At 39.4% G+C, this 22,199-nt stretch overlaps 1 protein-coding gene across 1 annotated transcript in view; it reads left to right on the forward strand.

The window, feature by feature from the left end:
* The window catches only part of PCDH15 (protocadherin related 15), a 1,383,724-nt gene that overhangs the window by 1,250,125 nt on the left and 111,400 nt on the right, over nt 1-22,199 (forward strand). The window contains exons 27-28 of the mRNA XM_075072657.1: nt 3,844-3,953; nt 6,545-6,685. Of these exons, the coding sequence (XP_074928758.1) occupies nt 3,844-3,953; nt 6,545-6,685 (251 nt within the window). The remainder of the gene's footprint in view (nt 1-3,843; nt 3,954-6,544; nt 6,686-22,199) is intronic.

Raw genomic sequence — 22,199 nt, forward strand, 5'->3', positions numbered from 1 at the left:
TGCCACAGGATTCTCTGCTGCTTCTACATTTGATGAGCACATTAAATAAACTGAATTTTAAACTGCATCTAAATTGGTTTGATTGTCTTTTTCCATGTCATTAAGACCAATCTAAAAATGCACATTCCTAATAATTATGCAGATCTAGTTTTAGTGGTTTAGTAAACACAGTTATAATGACTTTAATTTCTATAGTGGATAGCAGACTTCCAGTAGAAGGGCTGGAACTGTACTCTGTGTGTGTGTGTCTTTGTAAATCTGGCTAACATCCCATCTTATATGAAAAATGCATACTGTAACTCAGAAACCAAGGTCAAATTGTTGGTATCCCAGTATATAATTGTTAAGCATTGATCAGCTTTCAGTAGTTAAGGTTGCAAACAGGGTTCTATTAAAGAATGCAGTTTTCAATCCCTCTGTAGCTTTGAATAGAAAACATCGTGTGGGCTAAAGCTTCTAAAATGATTCTGAAAATAGAGGAGAATTTTTGAAAAAATATTTTCTGTAAAGAGTGCTGTAGTAATTGTAGACAACAGCCAGAATTTTCAAACCTGGGTCCCTAAAGTAAGGCTTCTAAATAAAGCTGTCCTAATTTTCAGAGGTGCTGAGCATCTACAGATCCCAGTGAAATGCTACTGAATGCCCATTTTTATTTAGGAGCCTAACTTTAAATAGCCATGTTCAAATTCTGTTTGTCCATATCACGTGAGTATAATAAAGTGTGAGACTAGAAAGGAAAATATTCTATTAAACATCCAAATATCAAAACTTGTGGATGAATGCAAAAAGCTGCTGCCTGTCCAGTGGCCAGTGGCCCTTCAGGAAAGATCAGGGCCCAAATGATCCATGATGACCCTGTGGGGAATACCTGGGGGCAATCAGGTGCTCCAGGTTGTACCATTTAGCTAATTAGAAATGGAGCAGCTGAGTTGAAAAGAAACAGCTAGAACAGTATAAAGAGGAAGTTGTCTCCACAGAAGCCCTGTGGTAGTTGTAAGCTAGAGGAAACTATAGGATGTGGAATCCTCTGTGGGATTAGCCCTGAATGAGGGCTTGGAATTGACAGCATAAGCCCCAAAAGAACTGTCAGAGTCCCTGCAGAAGGGAGACAGTGGGGAGTTCTTGTCAGTAAGGTCCAGGAAAAGAGCTGGATAGCCTACACCTTGAGCCTGGCTCCTCGGAAGGGAGTAGGAAGATGAAGAGTGTTAATTTAGTTTAATGGGGACTTGGGGCTCTCAGTCCACAGAGCTGACAGCTCGTAAACCCCATGTAACCACCCTGCAACCTCCTAAAGGGTCACAACTCCCTCCCCTAGTTTGAGAACCCCTAGTAGCAGAACAGAAGACTGAACCGTAATGTGGATGGGTTGGAGCAGCTCAATCTGTGAGGCAGGAGGGGCTGCTGGCAATTTACTGAAGAGAGGAGGCTGGAAGAAGAAGACAATTCTGGTGAGGAGGAAGCTGAAGCCTGGGACTATCTCTGTATTGATTTATTGGTTATTAATGAATAAAGTCTGTTGGTAACAAAAAAAATAATGAAAAGGAATTATGGAAGGTAAAGTCTGACTCAGGACTAATTTCCATAGCCAAAAGGGGAAATTAAGGCACATTTCCCAAGGCGTGGACTTGTGACACTGACACTTTATTTGCTCATATTCAGAGTGAATATTACCTCATCTTTTGCTGTAACAAATATCTGAAAGTTGCTGTTGAGTTTACTTCCAGTATCTCACTAAATTTGTTGAAAGGAAGCTGTTTAAATTACATTAGCACTGATTCCTTAGTTGAAAGTGAAGGATAGCTCCCTACTACTTCCTCCTTTACTTTTATTGGGGAAGAAGTTCTGTGGCACATGTTGGGTGTTGTCAAAATGTTCCCATAATTCCTGTGATTAGATGAGGAGGGTTTTGCTGTAGATTATATAGTCACATTGTTTTTCATAAAAGTATCACTCGTGACACTAATTATAGAGAGAATGTACTAAATGTCCTAAAATTTGGACAGGGACATATCTGAGGGTGGAATTTTATTTACTGTGTATCAGGAGGCAGCTAGTTGATTACATACAATAAAATGAGCAGTCTAGATATGAGATACTCATTTGTAAGTCTAAGGCCATAAGAACAAGGACAGGTGCCTGTTGATGGAATATCATTTACAAAACAAAAGAATAATTAAACTTACATACAGATGAATGCCCAGAGAGTTTTCAAAATGTAAGCTTCTCCTTTGTTCTTCAACTGGTTAACTTATAGGTCTCAAAATGTAACCATAACCAGGGAATCATTATCAAGTGGAGGTATTTCCAATGGGTTCCCACAGGGATCAATTCTTCCCCTATTCAATTTAACATTTTTGTCAGTGACTGGAACAAAAACATAAAACCATAACCAATAAAGTTTGCACCCAACAAACAAATTAGGGGTATGGTAGATAATGAAGAACACAGATAACTTATTAAGCGTGATCAGGATCACCTAGTAAACTGGATGCTAGCAAACAAAATGTGTTTTAATATGGCTAAATATAAATGTATACACCCATGAACAAAGAATGTAGGTCATACTTACAGGATGGTGGAACCTATCTTGGGAAGCAGAGACTCTGAGAGAGTTTTGAGGGCAGAGGGGAATAATCAGCTGAACATAGGCTCAAATGTGACATTGTGGCCAAAAGAGGTAATTTGATACTGGGATGCACAGTCAGGGGAATCTTGAGTAGGATTAGAGAGGTTATTTTGCCTCTGTATTTGGTAGTTGTCCGACTGCTGCTGCTGGAATACTATGTCCAGATTTGGTGCCCTCAATTCAAGAAGGATGTTGATAAATTGGAGAGGTTTCAGAGAAGAGCCACCAGAATAATTAAAGGATTAGAAATCATGCCTTATAGTGATAGATTAAATGAGCTAAATCTATTTAGGTTAACAAAGAGATGGTTAAGCGGTTACTTGATTATACTATATAAGTATCTACGTGAGAAACAAATGTTTAGTTATGAGCTCTTCTATAGAGCAGAGAAAGGTATAGCACAATCCAATGGCTGGAAGTTGAAACTAGACAAATTCAGACTGGAAATAAAACCTAAAATTTTAACTGTGAGGGTAGTTAACCACTGGAATAACTTACTAAGCGGTGTTGTGGACTCTCCATCATTGACAATTTTTAAATCAAGATAGGATATTTTTCTAAAATAATTGCTCTAGTAATTATTTTGAGGAAGTTCTATGGCCTGTGTTATACAGAAGGTCAGACTATGTAATCACAATGGTCCTTTCTTGCCTTGGAATCTATGAATTCGTGGATGTGGAAGGGGAGATAGTTTTCACCTTTATAACTTTTAACTGTGTGACCTTTCCCATTGACTTCACTAGCATTACTCATGAGCTTATGTGCATGCTTAAATGCTTTTGCTAAATTGAGGTTTAAATGCAGGAAGCAGTGGATTTCCTGAAAAGCATCTTGATTTTTATAAAGTTAGTAATGTAGGAACCTTTCCCCACATGCCTTTCTAGCAGATGTCATTTTCATTTAGCAGAGCGTAGCTCTATAAAGTGCCTTTTTTACTGATAACTATTGCTTGCTTTCTTCCAGGTGGTGAGTATTCTTCGCTCCTGTTATCTTTAACCCCCGTTTTTCTCTTTCTTGTACCTTGAGGATGTGTTGTATCCTCACATTGTCATATTTCATATGTTATCTACCTTAATTCCCAGTAGACAGTCAACGTTGCTGCTAGGATTAAACTTTGCCATGTTAATCAAGTCCTCAATTGTCATCCTACTGTGGCAACCTTATAGGTGGGGAGAAATGCTAATATAGAGAATAAATGTGTCAATCTGATTCTGCAGACCCCCGCCAGTGAGTGAAGGTGCACCCAAAGGAACTCTGATTGCTGCTGTTACTGCTGCTGCCTTGAATCAGACTATTGTGTATTCAATTGTTTCAGGAGATGAAGATGGTAAGTAATAGTATCTCAATGAAGTTGCAGATTATGCTGTATGGTACATTCATTAAAAGTAAACAATTTCAGAAAGTGGTGTATGTATAAATAAAACAGCTTGTGCGAAATCCTGCCTCACCCAAGCCTAGCCCAAGTAGCAGCTCCTGCTGCCATTACTCTGCTTTCATAAACCTCCTACACCCTGCCTATGCAACAGAACTGCATTTGATGCCCTTTATAGCTGAAAAGGAAGCAGGGTTTGTTCCTTAAAATGTAAGAGATATTTTTCATAGCTCAGTAAGAGTTAAGTGTGTTCTAGCTAAAATGTAGGAAGTTGTTTGGTTCTACTTTGTGTTATATACGTGTCAATATTAGATTCTTCAGTTGTGTCATTAAAAATATATATAATGTGCTTTTGAGTGTGCTTTAAATGGAATCAGCCTAAATCTATCCTTTGTATAATTGGGATGCTCACTACCCCTGCAATGTGATTTTTATTGATTATCATATCATATCATGAACACTTGAAAAATATCATAGAGCCACACAATATCCCCCTTCATGAAGAAATCTCACTTGAAAAATCTCCATGCAGTATTTTCAAGGTATCATCCCTCCAGGTGAATGAGCTTATGGCCGAACAGAAGGTACAGGAAGGAATAGTTTAAGGACCTGTATGTTCATTGATGATCCTAAATTTACAACAAAATCCACTTGCAACGCTACTGTATTTTGATTGTCCATGAAAATGGCCAGTCTACCAAACTGGTTCCTGCTGTACGCAGTGTAGTTGTAGCCATCACAGGATATTAGAGAGACAAGATGGGTGAGGTAATAACTTTATATTACCTTGTTTCTCTAAACTGCTCTCTGGCACCCCTATTTTTCCTTGCAATATGTCTCACTGTTGGTCATTCTGCCATAGGTGACCTGGTTGTGGCTTCACACTTTGCTTCCTTTCCTGGGAGCAGATATAAGACATTGAATGGGATTTAATATTAGTGGCCCTCAAGTATTCACATACAGTAGAATTTCTGACAGGTGATCTTGAGGTTTGCCACGTGGAGCAGCTGGTTCTCAGAACTGTCTTCTGGCCAGCTCTGATAATAAAATGGTGCAATACGTCAACTGCATAGTGTTCAAATAGAATTGCTTCTGACCTGTCTCGTGGCTGGGATGAAAGTGTATATAATGTAGTATTGTAGTCATGTCATGATCGTGGTTGGAATGGAAGTGATGATGGGAGATTTACATGTCCCTGGTGAAGTTCAGCCCTCTTCTTGCACGCTGATAAAACCTCTCTCCTAGGGATAACATATCCCTGCCTCTAGCATGCCACATCACCAAGCACCCCACTGCTGAAAAATGCACACCCTTGATCAACTCAACCAGGATATATTTTCGTTTAAGGAAATATTAGACTTGTGTTAGTTGATAGCAGTAGAGAAGCTTGGAAAAAGATTTGCCATAACTTGAGTCAGTTTGTTTCAGACTAGCCAGCTGACAGCTTCACTCCTTGTTGTGCACCAAGGCGGATTAGGTATTTGTGAGGCCCTGGGCCAGAGCAAGTGAGGGCCCCTCTCCACCACTTCTGCCTGCAGTCCTCCCCTCTCTTCTCCTCCCCACTCCCTGGTGTTCCTGCTGAGGAAATGGAGTTGGAGTGTGGAACCTTGCACCTCCCTCAGTCTCCCCTCACCTGGCACTCCTGCCAGGAAGTGGGTCGGCTCACGGGGGTTTTGTCCGCTGCCCAGCAGGAGGGCCAGGCAGGCGGAGTGGGGCAAGCCCCTGTGCCCTGACCCTGCTCCTCGGCAGGAGCACTGCTTGAGCACTCATTTTTCCCAGCAGCTAATCTGCCACTTGTGGACCATTCCCTTGGGATAGCTGAATCCACTCCTCTTCTTCTGACTTGCCAATGAGCTATAAACAAAAATTACATGCTGACTTAAATGCACATGTTAAGAACTTTTCTATTTCCATACTGTGCCCTGGGCCTTCTAGAGTGACAGCTATGAATGTCAAGTCTGCAAGTGATTTGCTATCAACAGATTTGTAGGTTGAATTGGTGATACTGGTACTGAACTACATACAGAGAAGTCTGATTTGTTTTAATGTACTGTAAATTTCAGTCATGACAGTGCCCTACATACTACTATGTATCATGATGGCTAAAGTCTGATATTTAAAGAAAGGGGTAAAATGTTAGTCTCAAACTTACCTCATTCTCAGGTGCTCACCATGCTTGACCTTAAAAATTGCAAACAAAATTACACTGGGTTATTTGGGGGAGAATGGCATTAACCTTCTCCCAGCTGTGGGAATAGTCTGTATATCCAGATAGTTTTTGCAGCTTGCCCTGAAGTTTGTTGTTCCAGTTCCAGTTCCAGTACCCACATCAGCAGTTGTGCCCTTTTCATGATAACAATAAGGAACGCGGATGAGGACAGGGGTGGTGAAGACTTCAATCCCTCAACCCTCTGTAGTAGGAGGCAGGAATGAACAATGTCTTTACAAGAATGGAAAAAACTTAGTCTTTAAGATTTTGAGGAAACATTCTATTAGTATCTACAGGTTTTAGACAGTTATTTCTTTTGTTTTTTTCTGGATTCCAGATGTGTTTGACATTAATAACAGAACAGGTGTTATCTTCATTAAAAAACCTCTTGACTATGAAAGTGTGAAAAGCTATGAACTTCAGGTAGAAGCAGACTCCCTACAAGTAGTTCGATCCAATCTACGTGTCCCTTCCAGAAGTAAGTTCTATTTCATGTATTTTCAAAAATCTAAACATATTTAATTTAATAAAAATACTTTTTGAGAATAAATAATGTTACTATGTAACTTTATCTTACAGGGTATTGATAAGCATTCACTCTAACCAGTTATATAGTAATTTTGTATTGCTCTATTTTCACTATATATGTAGATAGTGATACCAAATAAATCATAAAATATGCATTAAAACCTCCCTAGTAGTGTCTGCTCCTAGGGAGGGGATCCATGGAAGGGATAATACTGCCTAATTACTAATTATATACATGATATACACTTGTAACTCTTATTATCCACAGGAAAACAGGCTTTCAAAAGTTGAATTAATATTCAGTATAATTACAGTTTCTCCTTTTAATTGAAACATAAAACCCATCAAAACCTCACTGAAGCAAAGTTCAAGAATATTTTTTCAAATTAAATATACAACCCAAATACACACAACTCACCATTTCTATAGGGCTGATATTTGTTTGCAGAGGAGATTGGTGGGTTCGAAAGATCTCTGATGCAACTTGTAAACTTATCTCTAGGTGAAACTTCAAAGTGGGGCCAATTTTTTTTAATATGAATCAGGGAAAACAATTTTAACACCAATAACATTATTTTTACTCCAAAAATATGAATCATAATCTATCCAAAACTAAATGTCTGCTACTGGAAATGCTTACTATAACTGGTAAGTAACATCCACTAATCAGTTAACAAATGTCATGGTCCTTTTTTTTTTTTTTTTTTTAATAGCATTATTCTGTACACAGATTGAGAACACCTTCACAGTACGCTTTTTATTTTGGTAGGGTTTTAAGAAACATAGTTCTGAAAAATAAGAACTTTGCAAAGAACTTCTAAATGCTCATAATAATAAAATTGCATAAGAAAAGTCATGTTAACTGGTAAATTTAAATGATTAAAGCTTGTGGTAGTTTAACTTGTTACATTCTGCTTACTTCACCACAATTAACTAAACTTAATGGCCAAAAGCAGCAGAATAGTTTGCTGGACTTTCCACTATTACGAAGAGGCAGGGAATGTGTGCTATATACAGGATTTGGTTTTCTTTATGACTGAGAAAAAACCTTGCAAATGTTTGGGATGTTCTCTTTTCTTTCATGCTATTTTCTGAACACGTCAAAGTGATTTAAAGGGGAAAACATACCAAATAATCATTGTAGTTTAATATGGCACAGACATTTATGCCCTCACACATATCTACAATGAAAAATTGTGAAGTATGCCCATACTGGGCAGCTTCCTGTCTTAAGAGATCATCCAAAGTATATTTGAAGTGTCCCCAAAGATATTGGGCCTGAGTCTCCATTGCCCAACACCTGGCATAGTCATTTCAGTTGATACAAAGTGAAAGCACAGTGGAGGTACAATGCTACTAAATCAAAATTAAAGCAGTTTACATCCATTTTGCACTGAAGTAAATTGCTATGCAAGGTGAGGGGCTACAGGGAATCAGCTCACTGAGAGCAGTTGTGCTACTGCTTTGTTAGAAGACCACTTACCAGAAGGAACTTATTTATTTCAGTTCCCTGGTTACGCATAATAGGCAAGTTTTCCTGTGTAGTGTGTTCTGCTGTCATATGTGAAGTGAACCTTGGCTCCAGGGCATGGTCCACTGTGGATGTGGTTATGTTATACCAATATAACAGTTATTCTGTGATTTTTATTTCTGAACTTGCCTCTTGGCTTATTGCTGGCCTTAAAAATCCATTGTGATCCCTTGATCTTGTGGCTGCTCTGCACCTGACTAGCCCTTAGCACAGTTTAGAACACCAAGAGCTGTTACGTAGGTGAGAATCACTGAGGTATGGGGCACCTCCCTTTTCCCCAGCCATGCCCCCTGCCTAATCCACAGGAAGGATGGTGATGTAGGAATCACTATCATGCCTCCTCTGTACTAGGAAGATCTTCCTATAGTTAGGTAAGCCACTGATTCAGCTAGCCATAATGCAGAGGGGGACTGTAACCTTCCATCTTTTTAGGATCAGAATTGACACTTCAGCTGAAAAATCATGACAGGTAGTATTCTCTACACAAAAGTGCTGGCCTTAAAAAGGTTGGCAAGTGTTATAAGTTATCCTCAAGATATGATCAGACTTACTGAAATGATTGTACATTGTTTTGTGTTTTAAGTAAACACAAATGTTAATTTGTTAAACTTTGTAATCATATTATAAAATTGAAATTACAGACATTAAACACATTTGAATGTAGAAGAATGTATAAATCTTTTCCTATCTAAAGTGCTGTAATCATGGGCCAGACCATAAGAGATCACCATTTAAAAAGGCCTGGTGAAAATAACAAAGGATATCCATTTAGTAATAGCCTTGTAAATAAGAATAAATTGACACAAGGTGGGTGAGGTAATATCTTTTATTGGACCGACTTCTGTTGGTGAGAGAGACAAGCTTTCAAGCTTATAAGGAGCATGTCTTCAGTTCTGGGAAACTAACTCAAAGCTCATCATCAGAAGCAAGTTCCCCACAGATCAGGACACACCAGCTCAAAGCAGCACCAGATCCTGCCAGAACAACAGATGCAAAGCCAGCAGACACATCTCCTCTTTTACAGTGATCACCACCCCCAACACACGTTTCAAGATCCATGGGTCCTACACATACCTATCACTACATGTGGTGCACCTCATCTTGTGCACTAAATGGCCCAATAGCAACTATGTGGGTGAAACCAGATAATCCTACACTCTGATAAAAGATAAAAACACCACATCATCTGGGGGTGAACACTTTTCACAAAGCAATTACTCTATATCTAACCAATCAGTCCTCATCCTCAAAGGAAACCCCCACAACAGCTTCAAAACTTGAGTCTGGGAGATTAAATTCATAACTTTGCTGGACACTAAAAATCATGGATTGGATAGAGACACTGTTTTTATGGCTTATTAAAACAAACTGTAATCCACTAACAACCCCTTCCCAAGACGCTTCCCCATTGCCCTTCCTTTTCTCTCTGTGACTGGAGGAGTGTTAATGGGCCACTTCACCTTGAATGGTCCCTTGAAATAGGTGTTAGGCACTTATGCTAAACAGTTTGTTCAAATCTTGTATTTTGCAGTGACACTTTGAGCAAGTTTTCCAGAGTTGGAAAAGAGCTCTGTGCAAGTTTGAAAGCTTCTACTTCCAACCAACAGAAGGTGGTCCAATCAACGATATTACAGCTCTTATGCCAGAAACTGTGCCCAAGATTAATCAGTCCAAGCATGTTTCTATTTACAATTAACATTGATGCAAATAATACTCATGTACTTGTGGCACCTTAGAGACTAACAAATTTATCTGAGCATAAGCTTTCATGAGCTAAAACCCACTTCATCAGATGCATGCAGTGGAAAATACAGTAGGAAGATATATATACACAGAGAACATGAAAAAATGGGTATTGCCATACCAACTATAACAAAGAGTAATCAATTCAAGAGGGCTATTTATCAGCAGGAAAAAAAAAACTTTTGTAGTGGTAATCAGGATGGCCCATTTCCAACAGTTGACAAGATGTGGGTAACAGTAGGGGAAAAAATTAGAGTGAGGAAATAGTTTTTACTTTGTGTAATGACCCATCCACTCTCTTTATTCAAGCCTAATTTAATGGTGTCCAGTTTGCAAATTAATTCCAATTCTGAAGTTTCTCATTGTAGTCTGTTTTTGAAGTTTTTTTTTGTTGGAGTATTGCAACTTTGAGGTCTGTAATTGAGTGACAAGGGACGTTGAAGTGTTCTCCGACTGGTTTTTGATTGTTATAATTCTTGATGTCTGATTTGTGTCCATTTATTCTTTTGTGTAGAGACTGTCCAGTTTGGCCAATGTACATGGCAGAGGGGCATTGCTGGAACATGATGATATATATCACATTGGTAGATGTGCAGGTGAACGAGCCTCTGATAGTGTGGCTGATGTGATTAGGTCCTATGATGGTATCTCCTGAATAGATATGTGGACAGAGTTGGCAACGGGCTTTGTTGCAAGGGTAGATTTCTGGGTTAGTGTTTTTGTTGTGTGGTGTGTGGTTGCTGGTGAGTATTTGCTTCAGGTTGGGGGGCAGTCTGTAAGAGAGGACTGGCCTGTCTCCCAAGATCTGTGAGAGTGAGAGATCATCTCTAAGGATAAGTTATAGATCTTTGATGATGTGCTGGAGAGGTTTTAGCTGGGGGCTTAAGGTGATGGCTAGTGGCGTTCTGTTACTTTTTTGTTGGGCCTGTCCTGTAGTAGGTGACTTTTGAGTAATCTTCAGGCTTTGTCAATCTTTTTCTTCACTTCAGCAGGTGGGTATTGTAGTTGTAGGAATACTTGATAGAGACCATGTAGGTGTTTGTCTCTGTCTGAGGGGTTGGAGAAAATGCAGTTGTATCTTAGAGCTGGGCTGTAGACAGTGGATTGTGTGATGTGGTCTGGATGAGAGCTGGAGGCATGTAGGTAAGTATAGCGGTCAGTCGGTTTCTGGTATAGGGTGGTGTTTATGTGACCATCGCTTATTAGCACTGTAGTGTCCGGGAAGTGGATCTCTTTTTGTGGACTGGTCCAGGCTGAGGTAGATGGTGGGATGGAAATTGTTGAAATTATGGTGGAATTCCTCAAGGGCTTCTTTTCCATGGGTCCAGATGTAGTGCAAATAGAGTAGGAGCATTAGGGGACAAAAGCTGAGGAAGTGTTGTTCTAAGTCAGCCATAAAAATGTTGGCATCCTGTGGTGCCATGAGGATACCCATAGCAGTGCCACTGACTTGAAGGTATACATTGTCCCCAAATGTGAAATAGTTATGGGTGAGGATAAAGTCACGAAATTCAGCCACTAGGTTTGACGTGACATTATCGGGGATACTGTTCCTAACGGCTTGTAGTCCATCTTGTGTAGAATGTTGGTGTAGATGGCTTCTACATCCATTGTGGCCAGGATGGTGTTTTCTGGAAGATGCTTACAATAGATTGTAGTTTCCTCAAGAAGTCAGTGGTGTCCTGAAGAAAGCTAGGAGTTCTGGTAGCGTAGGGCCTGAGGAGAGAGCCTAATAGGCAGACAATCCTGCTGTTAAGGTGACAATGCCTGAGATGATGGGGCGTCCAGGATTTCCAGGTTTATGAATCTTGGGTAGCAAATAGAATACCCTTGATTGGGTTCTAGGGGTGTGTCTGTGCAGATTTGTTCTTGTGTTTTTTCAGGGAGTAGTTTCTTGATCAGATGGTGTAGTTTCTTTTGGTAACCCTCAGTGGGATCAGAGGGCAAAGGCCTGTAGAATGTGCTGTTAGAGAGCTGCCTAGCAGAGTCTTGTTCATATTCCGACCTATTCATGATGACGATAGCACATCCTTTGTCAGCCTTTTTTATTATGGTATCAGAGTTGTTCCTGAGGCTGTGGCTGGCGTTGTGTTCTGCATGGCTGAGGTTATGGGGCAAGTGTTGCTGCTTTTCCACAATTTCAGCCTGTGCATGTCGGCAGAAGCCCTCTATGTAGAAGTCCAGTCTGTTGTTTCAACCTTCAGGAGGAGTCCTTGCAGAATCTTTCTTTTTGTAGTTGTCATAAACAGATAGCTAAGACCTGTTGATTTTTTGTTTCTAGTTGACCCACCAGGAAATTGGTGGGAGAAAGGAAACACAGGGGGGAGAGGAAAACTGCTCTCTGTGTTTAACTCTCCTAGTGTCCCAGGGTGGGAAGAAGGTAAGGGGGAAGAGAGAGAGAATCTTTTCTGTTTCCTTGTCTTTGGGTTTGGCTCTTTGTGGAAGAGAGGAGACATGCTTCTTGGTATTGTGATGTAAAGAGGTTGCATCAGTAACTCTCAGGTTAGCCCAGAGAGGAAATTCTGGTGGGAGAGAGGTGGGGGAATGGTTTATTTCCCTTTGTTAGAAGACTCAGGGCATCTGAGTCTTGGAGTCCCACAGGGAAGTTTTGGGGGACCCAAGTGTACCAGGCACTGGGATTCCTGGTTGGTGGCAGCCTATCAGATCTAAGCTGGTAATTAAGCTTAGAGGGGTTCATGCTAGCTTCTCAGGTTATGAATGCTAAGGTTCAAATCTGAGCAGGAAGCTATGACAGTAGTGTTGGTAGGAAGGTTTCTGTGGGTTAGTATGCTGTTCAGAGGTGTGTTGGAAATACTCCTTGAGGTGGAGATGTCAAAAGTAGGATTCTAGGTCACCACAGAACTGTATCATGTTCATGGGGGTGGAAGGGCAGAAGGAGAGGCCCCAAGATAGGACAGATTATTCTGTTGGGCTAAGAGTATAACTGGATAGACCAGGAGTCGGCAGCCTCTGGGACGTGGCTCACCAGGGTAAGCACCCTGGCGGACCGAGCCAATTTGTTTACCTGCCACCCCCATTGGCCTGGGATGGTGAACCACAGCCAGAGGGAGCCGCGGTGCGCCGAACCTGCCGACATGGTCTGGCCTGCCAGGGTGCTTACCCTGGCAAGCTGCGTGCCAGAGGTTGCCAACCCCTGGGATAGACTAACAATATTGTTGCGTGGGTTAAGGGAACCACTGTTGTGGCCTCTTGTGCCATGCAGTAGTTTAGATAGTTTAGTGTCCTTTTTCCTTTGTACAGAAGTAAAGTGTGTGTTGTAAATGGCTCGTCTAGTTTTTGTAAAGTCCAGCCACAAGGAAGTTTGTGTGGAAGGTTGTTTTTTTAATGAGAGTGTCCAGTTTTGAGAGCTCATTCTTGATCTTTCCTTGTTTGCTGTATAGGATGTTGATCAGGTGGTTCCTCAGTTTCTTTGAGAGTGTGTGGCACAATCTGTCAGCATAGTCTGTGTGGTATGTAGATTGTAATAGATACAGACTAACATGGCTACCACTCTGAAACTCATATACTGTTACGCGTGTCTTATGCAGGCTGTGATTGCTGTGATGCAGGCTTATGTTGCTGTGATGTTGCATGAGGGCCCTTAAAATATCACAATCAGTAAGTAATTTATGACACTTGGTTCTGAGGCTTTTGGTACCACTCACTGCAGGTTATAATGCTGTTGCACTTTTTTTAAAAAAATGCTTGATTATTTAAACTCCCTCACACACACACCTCCTCCTCAAAACACCAAAACCTGGAGGTGGGTGGAAAGGGGAAAAGTTCAGTGTAGAGTTCAAGGTACCCTACAAAAAGAGGCAAAACTTTTTTTTATTTAAACTGAGTTGTATTCCAATGTGTGTGTAATAATTTAGCATAAGAAATCCCTAATGTATAAAACACTTTTAACCTGATTTCATTGCACTCAGATCAACTTGGAATTTATGTAATACACATTTAACTCAAACTGCATTCTATGCTAGGGCTGTTGCTGGTTAGATCTACAGAAATGAATGATCCTACATTTAGCAATGTCATGTAACATATGAAAATTACGATATATCAAAATCTAAACTAATTTCTGCCAGTGTATAGCCCTAGGAAAGCCTTTACAAATATTAATTAATACAGTGTGTACCAGAAGATTAGTTTTATGGATACTAAAACAGAAGATACATAGAATTCAACAAAAATAACTAGTAAATAGTGGTCACCCAGGCTCAGTCCTTCACTTCTGAGCACTAATATATGTTGCATCAATCTCTAGCACACTCTCTGGCTTATGCTAGGAGCAGTAGTGACTGATTCTGGAAGAAGCCATGTCAGTCCTTGAATGTAGAATTGTTGCAGAGAGGAGCCTTTTTGAGAGAGAAACAAGAATAGAAGATTTATTTGAAGCCTGTAACATAGATCTTTTCCCCCATTCCAAAGTTTGTGTATTTCAAATCATTTTCATACAGAGAGATAACAGTCTGTATTATGTTATAAACCTTAGTGTGCAGTAAGCTCCAGTACAGTATATGCTGATTTGAGGCCTGACCTGATTTTTAGTTGTTCAGTGAGGTCTACAAAACAAGCCAAGTAACAGAAAATCACTTTATTTAGCCACTCATTTATCACTTTCGCTAGATTGGTACCTTACAGTCTGCCCTGTTGTCAAGGTTCCTTCCCCACCCTGAACTTTAGGGTACAGATGTGGGGACCTGCATGGATACTTCTAAGCTTAATTACTAGCTTAGATCTGGTATCGCTGCCCAATCCAGAAATTCAGTGTCTGACACTCTCTTTCCCCCAAAACCTTCCCCTCCCTGGGTGGCCTTGAGAGACTCCTTCACCAATCCCTGGTGAATCCAGATCCAATCCCTTGATCTTAAAACAAGGAGAAATTAACCATCCCCCTTCCTTCTCCCACCAATCCTGGTGGGTCCAGATCCAATCCCCATGGATTAAACAAGGAAAAATCAATCAGTATAAGAAAAGTGGTAATTTAAAGAAAAGAAAGGTAAAAGAAAACCTTCTGGAGAGAGTTAGCATACCGCTCTCTCTTATAGACAACAGATTCAAAACACAGAGGATGTTCCCCTGCACAAATTTATTTGCACAAAAAAAATACCAATTTGATTCTACCTCTAGATTTACATAGACAGGTTACAAAGAAATAAACATAAACCTATTTATTCCTTTCTAAAACTTACTACTCTGATAAGAGGCTGATTCCTTGATCTTTTTCACTCCGGCTGAAACTGAAACTTTAAACAAAGGAAAAACTTCCCTCTTTCCTTTTGAAACATCTTGTTCCCCCATTGGTTCCTCTGATCAGGTGTTTGCTAGGCTAGGTGAACTTTTTAACCCTTTACAGGTAAAAGAGGCATTAACCCTTAACCATCTGTTTTTGACACCTGTGTATGGGAAAGCTTGTTGTTCCACTGCCCTAGGAGCACAGCAGCAGCCAAATTGTGACTCAGTAAAATTCAATCCCTGCTTTTCCTTGCTTTAGAGGGAAGTAAATGGTACCAGTCCTTTTCTTGGTGTAGCGTCCCCTTACCCCTCTTGACTCCCTTTCACCAGCACAGCTTCTTTGGCTGGCACACTGGTGGGAAGCAGAGCCAAAGCTCTTCCCCTTTCCCACAAACTTGTGCAGAAGGAGAAGTAGTTACCCCCCTGGTGGCTGCTGTCTTCCCCCCTGTGTGTTGTGATCCCAGATGCAGGTAATATGTGCAGTAGCAGGGCCAGCTCCCCAGGCCACAGCGCACCAAGGAATAAAGCTGTGCAGTAGGAATAAAGCTGCTTACTACTGAAACATTGTAGTGCACAGAACATGACTAACTGTGGGCAGAATCTACTACCCTTGTGCATATGGTTTAATATCTTGTTGTGTGAGTCTTCCCATTATTACTCATTGCTTTAGTGAAAACACAATTACTGGCAATATTAGAGAGTTCACCTTGAATTTAGTTCTATGCTAGTTCAATGCCTACTGTAAAAATAATTCTGTACTAATTTTGGAACTTCAATCAATTAAGATTTTATAAAATATTTTTAAAACAGTAAAAAAAGATTTGCACACTTTCTTACAAAATACTCTGAAAGGCAGCAATAAATCTATTCATGCAAAATATGTTTTGCTGTACCGGATTTATGGAAACAGCTACTTCACAAATGTCTGCTGTAAACAATCTAATATCTTTGCTAAGACAATGTAAAGTTCATAAAAAGTTCAAGTAGTTGGAGTGGATAGGAATAAATTTTCTGGAATATGCCATAGAACTAACTAATTACACGGAACCTCAGACATTGTACAGGTGATTGAACCTAAAGAATCAGTTGAAATAATTTCAACAAAGTTTTTAAAAAACTATCCAACTTAACCTTGGGGGAGGAGGGTGAGAATTTGAAAGTGAAGCACATATTGATTATCATGGAAGCCTCCTCTTCCTTAAATAATCATCCTATAGGTACAGAATTTTTAGCAATTTTGTATATACATTTTAAACTATATCAAATTTTATTGACAGTAGAAGAAAATACATGCCATTGGGGGTGGCAATGAGGCCAAGTGATTGCTTCTTCCTTGGTGGAGCTAAAGGAGGAGGCAGGAGCTCTGAGTTCCTTAAAGTAACTTGAGTTTTTTCCCCCCTTGTATTAAGGAACTATGTGATTTTTTTTCCCAAGCCTTTATAGTTTAATATATTTAATAATGTTGTTTCTCCTGCTAACATGATTGTGCTTTTGCTGTGCATAATGTAGAAGAATAGTATGCAAATACAAAATGTGATGTTTAACTAATCCTTTGGTGAACTGAAATTCAGGTTCTGCACTTGCATGATCTTTGGTTCTGACCTAAAAAAGCTCTGTTCTTCAAGATGTAGTAGAACAGTGCAGATATATCAGCCTCTTATCAAAAAGCCACAGAGTGAAAATTAAACTCAAAGTGAAGTTTGCAGCAGTGGGCTAAATAGAGTAATAACTTTTTTAAGGCTGCTGAACTAAGCTTCAATTTGTAACACAACATTTTCAAAGGGTCATGCAGACAAAACAGGGCTGGCATATAGTGAAAAGTAATTAAACACTACAGTGTCCATCCATCTGGGAAATGATTAATACAGCTAGAATAGGGCATGATTTTTTTCCTACTTCTGCTTATTGAAAAAAAGAACCCCCAGATGGGAGAAATATTGAAGCAGATTGATTAAGCACAATGGATTCAATCTGTGATGAATCATTTAATCATATAATATCTTATTGAATCTCAATAAAATATAACGCAACAGTGAAGGCATCACACAGTCTATTTAAACTGCTAAACCTATATATATATATATAGGAAATTTTAGGTGCCATTAACTTTGAATGTTAGCATGGCCATGCAACAATACATTAACTTAAGGCACAAGTAATAAGTGTAATAGAAATTAATTCCGTTACAACTAAGGAAAATAAATAAATATTTTTAAAAAATCTTGTAACAATCTTATATAGAAAGGATGGTCTAATGTCACTTAAATTACTTAATCTTGTGCCTCAGGTCCCCATCTATAAAATGAGGATAATACTTCCCTAATTTACAGGGGATTGGGAGGAGAAAATCCACTAATGATTGTGAAGTGCTCAGATACTACAATGATCAGGGCTATAAAAATAGATAGAAGGAATAAGAAGCTTCCCCTAGAGGTGATTATGAATGGGCAGAGTCTCTACCTTGTGCACTCAACACATTACACAAAAATACCAGTTAATGCCCAAAATGTCCTTTCTTCTTGTGTTTTAGTTATATTTGTACCTGCACCACTGACTGATTGGAAAAGATCAAACCCCAGTATCTAACCCATTGTCACCATGTTTGACATATATTCCAAATTGTATTGGTATATTGGTAACAATGTGTATTGGTAATTGTATTGGTAACAATGCACAACATTTTTTCAAGAGTATTTTTCCCCATCATCTTAACTAAAATATACAAGGCTGAATTTCAAGGAGTAATTATTTTTCACCACCCTAGGAACACATTCCTTCTTGGAGTACAATTCTGGCTCTTATGAACTCTCACTGACTTCACTGGAGCCAGGATTTTCACCTCTGATGTTTTTTCTTTTCCAAAATTCCTTTGTCGCTGCTCACCCATTTCCCTTGTAGTACTCACAGTACAACAATTGCAGTATATTCTTTAGGCCATAGTTTCTTTGTAATCTTTGTTTAAAATATTGGCTAACTTACGGTTTAACTAACTTACTGAGCTGACATTGTTCCTGCACATCTGTGTATTGCATTTGTATTTTTCCCCCAAACTCCACTCTGTACCAGTGATGATATGAGGTTGGAGTGCATGAAGTCCTATTACCTGAGAGCTTTAAATAGTTTCTCACAATCCACTCTCTGCAGCTAGCAAACGATACAGCAATGTTACTCTACTTGCGGTTTTACTTTCTGCAACTTCCTAAAACCTTATTACACTGACTCAGAACCATTCTCAACTTTACCAGTCTCTATACTTGAGGTCCCCTTGGTTCCATTAAGAATGATCTGTAATGTACACATCCCTAAGTCCATGTTGTCATTTGCTGAAGGAAGTTTATAATCATTGTCTTCCTTTGTTCTGTGCCCTTTGTAATTTACAGGGGAGTTTTTCCCCAAGGGACGTTGTGTGTCACCTATGTTATATTTACTTCAACATCTGCTCCAGTTTAAAAATCAATCCTCACTTTTGGTAAAAAAATCTTCACTTGCATAGTTACCTTTCACTAGTCTGTCTTTTTTTTGCAAAGGTAGCATATACCTAATTAAAGGACACATTGCTCATAATATACACTCTCATGTAGCATGTACAGTAAAAATTCAGTAACCAACACTCTTGTTCACTATTTACCATCGTATTCTAAAGAGAAAGTGTTGTATAATGTCACAGAATATCTATCTATCTATCTATCTATCTAGTGATGGGGCAAGACCAGAGGGCTATAGCAAAGTTGTGGGAGACAGATATATTAGCCACAGGCTAAACAAATCTCTGTTACCAGGATAAGCAAATGGCAGCTGCTCCAGGTCAATTAAGACACTTGGGGCCAATTAAGATCTTTCCAGAAGGCAGGGAAGACAGCTAGGTTGATTGGGACACCTGAAGCCAATCAGGGGCTAGCTGAAACTAACTGGGAGGCTTTTAACTAGTCAGGTAGTTGTAGGAGGAGGCCATGCTATTGGAGAGACTGATTAGTACAAACCATATCAGGCACAAAGAAGGAGGCCCTGAGGTAAGGGTGAAGTAGATATTGAGGAAGTGAGGGCTGCTGTGGGAAAGTGGCCCAGAGAATTACATGCATCCTATTTCTAAAAAGTCAGCTACCATAGCTGATACTATTAAGGTCTCTGGGCTGGAGCCCAGAGTAGAGGGCAGACCCAGGCTCCCACTTTCTGTCCCCTCCCCCCCAAATTAATCACTGAAACTGGAGACAACAGACTGTGCAAGGGAGGATAGCTTCTCCTCACCTCCCTTGCTGGCTGATGATGAAAATGACTCAGTAGGCTGTGACCCTGGCCTCTAGAGAGAGAGAAGGGCTATGTGGAGGGTCACAGTGAGCCTCTGAGGCTAGCAAAATCTGCCAGGAAATGCAGAACCCACAGAGACAAGAAAGAGCTTTGTCACTATATCTATATCTATCTATCTATATCTATCTGTCTATCTACAGAGAGAGAGAATGTGTATAAAAATATAAAAATGTATAATACATGCCATATGATATAGTTGTTGCACTCCATTCTTGACAGATAGGTAACTGTAGTGGAAAGTGCTGGATAGATAAATAATGTAGTGGATAGATACTTGCAGTGCATGCTAAAAATATCAAGGTAATCATGCAGAAATAAGTTACATACTTCCCCTGTAATGGAGAGTCCTTGACATCTAAATTTGATTTCTATACTTCCCGGTTATATATCGTCCTATTTTCTGGTCATCGTGTTCTTTCTTGGTGAGTTTTAATTAGATTATATGCTACTCTAGAATTCCAGGGCATTGACTTGATGAACCACTGTGGAAGTAGATGACACTGAAATGATGAACCACTTTGGAGATAGGTGACTTTGAATGAACCATTCTGTGACATGGAATTAATGTACCATTCTGTTATTAGATGATGCTGGATTGATGTAAATTCCCTTGTTAGATACCATTAAATTGATGAACCATTTTGGAGTTTAGTGACAGTGAATTGATGAGCCACACTGAAGCCAGCGTGGCACAGGAAGAATGAACCATCCTGGAGTTAGATAACACTAAATTGATGAACTGTTCTTCCACTAAATGATACTGAATTTTAAAAAAATTAGAAGTCAAATACTGAGTTCTCAACTATGTGGTAATCTAGTTGTTAATTGAACTAGATGCAACATCATATTATTAGGCAAAAATTAAAATGTAAGCATACTTAAACATGTAAACATAACTAAAATTTGCCCGTAGGGTGAGTGGCACAAATTGATGGTCTAATAATCTTTAAACAAAAAAACCCAGCAATAAACTAATGAGGAAAGAAAATAGAAAATGATATACTGCTTTGGAGTAAGATAACATTATAAGCAGTGAGTTAAATTGAGTTATTGTGAAAATATTAAGTTAATTGATGTAAAAATCTTCTTTTGGGTTCAGTTCAATTGCAGCAACTCCTGTAACTATAAGAGTCCAATAACATGACATTGCACATGATAACATTTAAAGTTAGAAGTCATTATAGTGTCAGATTATACTGAATTTGAAAGCTTAGAGATGCTAGGCTGAGGAGTCAGCAGATTGTGATGTTGAATCATGGATGATTTGAAATTTTAATTTACTTAGATTGTAATCTCTTTGGGGCACGGTCTTTTTATTATGTGTTTGTACAATGTTTAGCACAGTGGAACCCTGATCCATGACTTGGGCCATTGCAGTACAAATAAATAAGAATAATTAATAGCTTCCTTATGGAGTTCTGTGAATTCTCCCTTATTGTTAGGGCGAAAGACAGAAATAATGGTAGCTATGCAAAAACTATGTATGAGGGAATGTGCTGCAACTTAACTATGACAGTCTATAAATCCATCACAAGATAGGGAACCCCATCCAAAAAAAAAAAGTTGAGAACCAATGAGTTAAAGGCATACAGTAGTACATTTAGTTATTTCCTGATTTGAAAGCACTCCTAGAAGAAGGGGTAAACTTATAATCTTTTACCTCTTTTGAATATGAACATTTAAAAGTTGCTTGCAATATCTCAGCGTCGAGAGACCTTATACTGGGGAGAGCAGCAGTCAGAGCAACCAACTAAAATGAGATAGGGACAGAAAAAGATGATGAGACACAGAAAGAAGAGGCATGTATGGAAAACTAGAGAGGAGAATAAAAAAGAGAGATTGCAGTGTAAGGATGGAAGGCCAAAGAAAAATTGAGAGAATTAAGGAGATGAAGGAGACAGGGGTGATATATCTCCAAATTAAACTGTTCCAGTTTTAAAAATCAAAGTATTTGTATGTCTGTCTCTTCCCCAATATGTGACTAATTTGTCCTCTACTGAGGCAACGCTGGTATTTATGTCATTTTGCTAAGGAGAGGCTAACAACAGAGCCAGAACTTATGGCTTCATCTTATAATATCATTTATTGTTGTGGATTACGAGGACATTATGAATTTCGCAGAGTACAGAGGTAGACTGAGGGATTGGTCTAATTTCTTCCAGTATTCACAGTTTCTAGCATTTGACATTAGGATTTTTTTTCCAACTCTGTTCATGTGACCCTTTGAGTCATGCTGAAGACCTGGTTACTGTCCAGCTGCTGACAGTAGTTGTCATTCTTTATCTTATCTTGAGCTATCATTACTGTACAGGTGGTGCCCAAGTTTAACAATCCTCTGTGGCTGATTCAGTGGAGGTAGCCTTAAGGCTGTTCTGGTGTCTATCTTAAAATGGTGATGGATGCAAACAGATGGTTTAAAAATAAGACCTTCATGGACAGAGGTGTTACAGTTGGCAGACAATGCCTAGTGGAAGTTTCATCCTCATTAGATGTTACTTTTGATATGTCTGATCGCTCCTGTTTTGTCAGCTGTTGACACCTACCTACAGTATTTTTAGCTGTAGGTTGGTTTTATACAGAATGTATTCTAACATTTGCTTCTCAGCACAGGTGAGTGCTCTAACCACCAGGCTATCAAGTGAGCCTG

Source organism: Chelonoidis abingdonii, chromosome 15, assembly GCF_003597395.2.
Source record: "Chelonoidis abingdonii isolate Lonesome George chromosome 15, CheloAbing_2.0, whole genome shotgun sequence".
Lineage (NCBI taxonomy): Eukaryota > Metazoa > Chordata > Testudines > Testudinidae > Chelonoidis > Chelonoidis abingdonii.